An 8,138-nucleotide genomic window follows, 5' to 3' on the forward strand; every position below is an offset into this window, starting at 1 on the left:
GCAGGCGCCCGCCGCCGCCGCCGCCGCCGCCGCCTTAGAGTCCGGACTCGACCTCTCGGACACGGAGCCCGACGCGGGCGAGGCCATGGTAGGTTTGCGTTAGGGTTTGCGGAAGACCCGAGAGTTGGCGTGAGGGTTTGCGGAGGACCAGCGAACCTGCGCGGGGGAAAGTGTGTATGTGCTTTAAGCTTGTGTACGTGGGATCCAAAGTTACTGAGCTCAGTGCAGGCTGCTTTGGAGAAAATTTTTCTTCTTTTTAAATAGAAAGTTGTTGCTAGAGAAGCGAGCAAGTTACACGAGTGAAGGGCCCGGAGGAGAGGTGCCCAGTGAGAGATCCCGAAAGCTATTTCAGACTGGTTTCCTCTGCGGCAACCAGGGGGTCTTGAACTGTGCCCAGTCAGCAGGGCTCTGGAGAGTATGAGTTCATTTTGGTCGGGAAATGCTCGTTTCTTTCCCCAGCTGATTCATGGGACTCCAGACAGATTCCGGGACACTGGTTATCAGTAAAGCCAGCCTTACTTTCCCGGAGTGTGCATAGCTGCGGAGCACCAGGCGCTGTGCGCGACTTTAGAAAAAAAGTGTCAGGGACTTTAGTAACCAGGCTCCAGGGCTTTCGGAGTTCACTTGAAATTGGTCAGACTTGAGATGTAACAGGAGATTAGAGTCAGTTAGATCACAATCAAGCAAGGCAAGGCTTGTTTCAACTTTATAAGCTCTTCATTCCTAAAATCTGGTCATGAGATACTGAAAACTAAGGTTTTTTTTTTTTTTTTTCTTGTTTGGGTTTTTTTGTTTTGTTTTGTTTTGTTTTAAATGAGAGGTGTTTAATCGTTTGCCTGAAAATGTTGCCGAAATACTTTTGAGGCATTCTGATTTTCAAAAAGGATTTGTGTTTGTTCCTACTTCTTACTGGCTCATCCAAAAGAGTATGTATTTATCTAAAAAGTTCATACCTGCCATCGCCATATAGAGTACGCTTAAGAGAGTTCCTAAAGAAGTTATATTCGACATTTCAGTTCAAACACTTGCAGTATCCCTTGTTGGAACTACACTACAGTGGTTTATTACACTACTGGTGGCAAGTGGAGAGGTATACCTGTGGTGTGTTACAGTCAACTTTAAGTTGACTATTGATTAACACATACACAATGTGTAGAAAATAAGTAGCCTTATATTTTGAAATATTTTATTTTTATTTTGAAATACACTTTAAGGTTGAGAAGAGTAATTTTTGAAAATCAGACTACCTTTGTATTTAAATTTTGGGGAAACATTAAAATGTTGGAATATGTAATAATTTAAGGTAGGCGTTAAAGGAATGCCTCTTGAGTAAAAACAATATAAAGGAAATAGCAGAACAGACTGCATTCTGTGAATTGCAAAAATAATTTTCAGTGCCTATACTTACATTGCCATAACTATAGTGATGAAAATATCTTTCTGTTCTTAAATACCACAGAAATGTAATATTGGGCTCAATAACACTTCTGATAATTTGAGTCCTTGATTTTGCAGTACCTATTTGCTATTTCTGCAAAGTCAAAACTAGTAAAAGTACGATTTAGTAAGGCAACATCTCTGTATTGGCTATGGTCCCTTCCTTTAGTTTACAGTAAGAAAATGTGCAGTAGAAAGTAAAATGAGAAGCATTCCCTGATAAGCCAATAGACTGTATGAGAGTCACTCACTGCTGGGTGAGTCTTGAATTAATGTACCCTGAGTGTGTGTGTGTGTGTGTGTGTGTGTGTTTACGTGTGTTATGTATAGGTATGGGATTGGAGAATAAAAAAGTTAACTTATTTTTAACTTTCAAAAGTGTCTTCATTGGTGATGTAAAATTTGCCATTGGTGATATGGCAAATTTTACCATTGCTGTGAAAATCTCTATGCATTTTTGTTTGCAAATGTTGCTTTTGATATTTAACCATTTTTATATTCTGTATAGTGAATATGGGTTAGTATTCTGCATGTGATGTGGGTTCTTTTCCCATGTGATGTAACATCATTTCCCATATGAAACATCATCTCTCAGTTCCATAGACCACAAAGCAGTATTTCGTTGCTCCATTAAAGTTTCGTTCCCCAGTGGGTGAATAGAGCCTTGACAGGGCGTGTGTCATTAATGTGTTCAGTGAAACTGCTGTGTCCTTGCTATGAAACATGTCACACAACTGCCAAGAAACTGATGTGAAGACTCTATGTCTCTCCCTAGTGGCCTATACAAGTGCCTCATTTAGATTTAAGCACTAGAGAAGAACTGGGGAGAAATCAATTGTTAATTTTCTATAACTACATGAACCCCAAGAAAATATTTCAGAAGGTAAACAGAAGATGCTAAATATCTATAATACCAATAGATGCAATTTTTTCATAACTTTCACCTAGGAACTTTTTTAATATTTAAAAAATGAAAAATAGCACACAAGCTATGAACCAAGGTTAGCCATCCAGCCCTTCACCCCATCTGTAAAGCCATACAAAAGATTGTAGGTAGAAATCAGAAATGGAATGAAGTTCTCCTTATTCCTTGACTTGTATTTGCATTTACTGGATTCCTATTTCTAGTTATTTGTGGTTGCATGACTTACTGAAAAGTCTTAAAATGTTTCTCTGAAGGATGTTAACACAAACAAGACAGTGTCAAAAAAGTAAGGCAGGCAAAAGTAAAATTAACTGGACATGATAGGGACAAAAGAGAATAGCAAGTCCAAAGCTGTTATATTTACAGTTTTTCTTACAGTATATGATTGAGTATGTTTGTCAACATCTACTCTTATAAGAGATTTCTGACATTCCTCTGAGTGATGTGGGCCGTATGAGGTTTTAGATATAGAAAGTTCAATTCATCTTTCATTTTGATTTCTACTCCATTATATTCTTCTGAAATGTGAATATCTGATTGGTAGCTATTTATTCACAAGACAGTTATCAAAATTGCTTTATAGGAAGCAGTTAATTACTGATTTTAGTGGCATATCTCTAAGACCCGTAGATCTCTATTCCTGTCCTTTTAGGTTGAGTGGAGAAAGACAGAGGGTGATGGATTTAGATTTCATTCTGGACTTCCGGTTCTGGTTCCGGTTCCTCTTGAGAGTAAGGTCCTGGCCTCCTAGTTATCTCCATGTGTCCAACCTGGAATGCTGTTTGTCAGCTCTTGCTGGGGTTTTCGCCAACAGAGGAACTGGCTTGAGACTAATGAGGGTTTCCCGAATCCCTGGGACTGTGCTTGCCTGCTTGCCTTTGGCAGTCCTGGGGTTCTTATTGAGAGCAGGAGTTTGTAACCATTATCTGTGATGTCCATAACGTGTGTTATGCACTTTGCAAAGAGCTTTGCAAGTTAGCTTTGTTTTTCACTACACTTCCATAATATGGACATTATTTTATTTCATTAAGGATGATGAACCCAAGATTTGAATGACTTAACCAGGAAAAAGAATGTATTTTTTTTTCCTTTTCTTCTTTTAAAAAAAGTTTTATGGCATATAAAGACAGTCCTCGACTTAGAATGGTTCTATTTAGGACTTTTGGACTTTACAGTGGTGCAAAGTCGATACACATTCAGTAGAAACCATACTTCAAGGTTTGAATTTTGATCTTTTCCTGGGCTAATAATATGCAGTAAAATACTTTCTCTGGATGCTGGACAATGGAAGTGAGCTGTGACCAGTCAGCCATGTGATCGCAAGAGTAAACAACAGGTACGCTGGTGTATATTAAATGTATTTTCAACTCAGGAGGAATTTGTCGGGATGTAGCCCCATCATAAATCGAGAAGCATGTGTGTTTTAGAGAAATGTGGTATGGTTTTGGGCCTTTGGGCCTGCGATTCAGACTCCTTTCAGCCCCTCTGCTGGTCTCTGGCACACTGTAGCAGCGTGCAGGAAGGCAGAGAGAAGCGGTGTGTGTGACTTTGCAGTTAGGGGCACCTTGTTGCATTTATTTAGGTCCTAATTCCCCACAACGGGGCAAACAGAAATAAACCCAGACTTTCTTCCAGGCTTTACCACATGGTGTTCGTTTGACTAAAGATAAATTATAAATGACCTAATCCATAGTAATATTATAAGAATGACTCTTAACTGGAGGCTTAACAAGATTTCCTGACAAACAGTTTTTCAAAGTTGCGCTAAAGTAACTTCAGTGAAAGATTGTGATTTTACCTCTGCCAAATGACCTTTCACAAATAAGTGGATTTGGAAAGAACAAATTTAAGTTGGCAGAAGCATTATTATACCTCCTCTGACTTCTGAGCATATATTGTTTCACCTTTCACCTTTCAGTTACATTATTCCTTGTAGATGTGCATTTTATAAATACTATATGGGTCTACCTTTTTTTTCTTACAAACACGTATTTGTAAGTACAGATTTGTATAAATTGTGGATTAAGGTATCATTGATTTTTCTCACTACAAAAACATATATAGCAGGGAACTTTAAACAAGGAGAGCTGCTGATGAGTTTGATTTATAATGTAATTATAAAATTTACTATAAATATTTTAGGTTTGTGTGGTTGTTTTTCTGAAACTTACTAGTGTAAATTTTTGGGGTGACTTCTTTACTCGGTTGATTAATTGTTTTTTCAGAGTTTATGTTTAACCATGAGAAAGCAGAGATTGTTTTTATTTAATTTGCTTTATTGGGCATCCATCATGGAATTAATTAAGTTGTACATTAAATACTTTGTCAGTGGATTCATACTGTTTCCTTATACTGCTCATGCCCTAGTGGCTTTCAGGTGTTAGGAGTTATCCACTATAATTTTTTTTCCAATTTTGAAATCCAAAAGTTCATTTTATTTATTTATTTATTTTTTGAGACAGCGTCATGCTCTATTGCCCAGGCTGGAGTACAGTGGCATGATGTCCGCTCACTGCAACCTCTGCCTTGTGGGTTCAAGTGATTCTCGTGCCTCAGCCTCCCACGTAGCTGGAATTACAGGCATGTGCCACTAGAGCAGGCTAATTTTTGTATTTTTTGTAGAGACAGGGTTTTGCCTTGTAAGCCAGGCTGGTCTCAAACTCCTGACCTCAGGTGATCCACTTGGCTTCCTAAAGTGCTGGGATTACAGGCATAAGCCACTGTGCCCAGCCCCAGCAGCTCATTTTTTTAAATTTGGGACTATAATCCTGATCTGAACTGACATAAAGCTGTTTATAGTTATTATTCTCTAATTTAAATATTTTTTATCTTCACTGGGAAAATAGTAATGTATTTATTTACATGATGCTGCCATCAGTCCTGCTGATTGATATGTCTATGCATTTGGTTTCCAGAAAAATTACAGGTTCAGAGACTCATGCAGTCTCCACCCATTTGGGGTAAGCAGATGGATTGTAGCCCTGTTCCATAGGCCTTCCTCCATTGCTTTACTGCCTTGGGGCTGCCTGGAAGAGGCAGGGAAAGATAATCCAGGAATTCAAGAAAGAAGCCGTGTGGATGCTGGATGCTCCTAATTCCTTTTTACCCATTAGAACCAGGTTTATTTGCTCTTGAATGTACTTCAACTCAGGGGCATGTTAATCAATTCTTACTAGTGGCAGCTTCAGTTCTAAGCAGGAAATTACAGTTCAGTGTGTGATGCAAAAAATGTAGAGTGAGTGATCTTGTCTATAACAAGCTTATAATCATTTTGGAGAAAATACTTTACTCATTAAAAATACTACAAGTGAATTAAAGTGTAAATCGAGACCGTATAAGTGGTTTTGTAAGAGTCTAGTGAGTTACCACCAGTTGTTGGCTAGCCTTCTGGGAGTTGCATGGGCAGGTCTGGGAAAGGTGGAATGATATGAGACCCAATGTTAAAATGAGTAGATGCTAATTACAGAAATGGGGGAGAGAGGGATGTTTTGAATTTTGAAGAATGACAGCAAAGTACAGAGGAAGTGAAGGTCAGGGATGTTTGAGGAACTAGAAACAAACCCACTGGTGCAAAAGTCAAGAGCTTTAAGGGAAACTGAAGGGAACACGGTGGGAAGTGTGAAAACCCAGAGCAAGTCTGAGTTTGGGTTGAAAGCAACAGGAGTCAATGGCGATTCTTTAGCGGTGTGCTGAGAGTGAGGTTTTAAGGAGTTTAACCTGGCATTGTTGCACAGAAGTGTCTAAGAAAGCCGACCAGAAGCTGATTAGAAGCTTCTCAGAAGCCATTTTCAACTGCAGGGTTTCTTAAAGTGTCCGGCAGTGACTCTGCCTTTCTAATTACGGTGGCCAACTATATATGGTATTCGAACTCCTCTATATGCTCCTGATTGCTGGTCATGATAGTGGTGATTACTTTTGACTTACTGTAGGCACCCATCATTGTGCTATCTGGATGCATTTACAAAATTATAGAAGTAGACATCCCTGCTATTATGGTTTGCATTCCAAACAGAACAAGTAGTGTAAACAGTGGTCATGCTTAGATACACATACACACCCCCACCCCCATACACACATATACCTCTTAATAGTTCTTCAGACTGCCAAGTGTGACTTACATGTTCTTTCTTGAATGGGTAAGAATTTGTAGACAGTTCATTGAAATAGAGTATTTAGACAATCAGAAGTGTACAAGATTAGAATCTCCATATTTGCACATGTATTTATTTGTAGGTCAGTGGGCAATTAAAAAAAAAAAGAGAGAGAAGGAGATAACCCTAAAGTGTCCTGGAAATTCCTACTTTTAAAAATCTGCTAACAATGAGACCAGAAAGGTGGGGTGGGGATATGAGGAGGTGGGTAAACTACCAAATCAACAATATAAATGCTTTAGCTGTTCTTATAAAAGTTTTTTTTTTTTTTTTTAATATGGTGGAGTAATTTACTCAAACTCAAGAGATGCCACCTACTAGAGAAAGGACATACTGAAAGAGGAAATATTCAAATGCACAACTTTGTGTAAAAAGCAATACTTACAAGTTTGAAAGACTCACTTCTAAAGGAGTTCGGCTTCAACCTGTCCTCATCTGGACAGGTGGAAAGATGTATATTTTGGGGTAGCTCAGAAAGATGTGGTTTGTGACTTCTATATTTATAAAGGTTTCTATTTAGACATTTATTTTGTAATTTAATTTACCTAAAATTGGTCCCTAAATTACCATTTTCTCTTACTTTTATGCAGTAGTAAAGTATGCAGTCATAAGTGATAAAGGCTGGGATCAAAGCTAGCTATTTTGCTAATTGCAGAACTATGCACTCTGTTTACACTGCCTGTGATAGTGCCTGGAAGAACTCACTGTCAATATTTCTGCCTCTTTCAGTCACATCGCTGTCACTTGTGTCAGTGATGTAACTTGTTTAGAGATGCAGTGCAGTGGATAAGAGCACAGGACCTGGACATGCCTTTCTGTATTCATGTCCTGGCTCTGCCTATTAGTACCTGTGTGGCCTTGGACAAGTTACTTAGTTTCTCTGTGCTTCTTTGTAGCACAATGAGTAGATGCTAATTTTTAATTCTTTATGTCTGCTTTGTGTGTATTTACTTTATGTGTGTTTTTTTTTTTTTTTTTGAGATAGAGCCTGGCTCTGCAGCCCAGGCTGGAGTGTGGTGGCCGCGATCTTGGCTCACCGCAAGCTCCGCCTCCCAGGTGCACGCCATTCTCCTGCCTCAGCCTCCAGAGTAGCTGGAACTACAGGTGCCCGGCTAATTTTTTTTTTTTTTTTTGTATTTTTTTAGTAGAGATGGGGTTTTACCGTGTTAGCCAGAATGGTCTCGATCTCCTGACCCGTCTCGGCCTCCCAAAGTGCTGGGATTACAGGCGTGAGCCACCGCGTCTGGCCTAGTTACTTTATCCTTTTAAAAGTCCTCTTCCAAAATGCAGAATATAATTAATGCCTGCTTCATCAGGTTGTTTTGAGGATAAGAATGTGTATATAGGTCAGGCGTGGTGGCTCACGTCTGTAATCCCAGCACTTTGGGAGTCTGAGTCAGGTAGATCACTTGAGCCCAGGAGTTTGAGACCAGCCTGGGCAACATGGAGAAAACCGTGTCTCTACAAAAAGTAGAAAAATTAACTGGGCATGGTGACACGTGCCTGTATTCACAGCTACTCTGGAGGCTGAGGTGACAAGATGGCTTGAGCCCAGGAGCCGGAAGTTGCAGTGAGCTGAAATTATGCCACTGCACTCCAGCCTGGCCAACAGAGTGAGACTCTGT

The 8,138-nt window shown here is 39.5% G+C and overlaps 1 protein-coding gene across 1 annotated transcript in view; it reads left to right on the forward strand.

Moving 5' to 3' along the window:
- The window catches only part of VEGFC (vascular endothelial growth factor C), a 151,201-nt gene that overhangs the window by 31,450 nt on the left and 111,613 nt on the right, over positions 1–8,138 (forward strand). The window contains exon 3 of the mRNA XM_011959794.1: positions 5–88. Coding sequence (XP_011815184.1) covers positions 5–88 — 84 coding nt within the window. The remainder of the gene's footprint in view (positions 1–4; positions 89–8,138) is intronic.

This window comes from Colobus angolensis, unplaced genomic scaffold, assembly GCF_000951035.1.
Source record: "Colobus angolensis palliatus isolate OR3802 unplaced genomic scaffold, Cang.pa_1.0 Scaffold5, whole genome shotgun sequence".
In the NCBI taxonomy this organism is placed as follows: Eukaryota; Metazoa; Chordata; class Mammalia; order Primates; family Cercopithecidae; genus Colobus; species Colobus angolensis.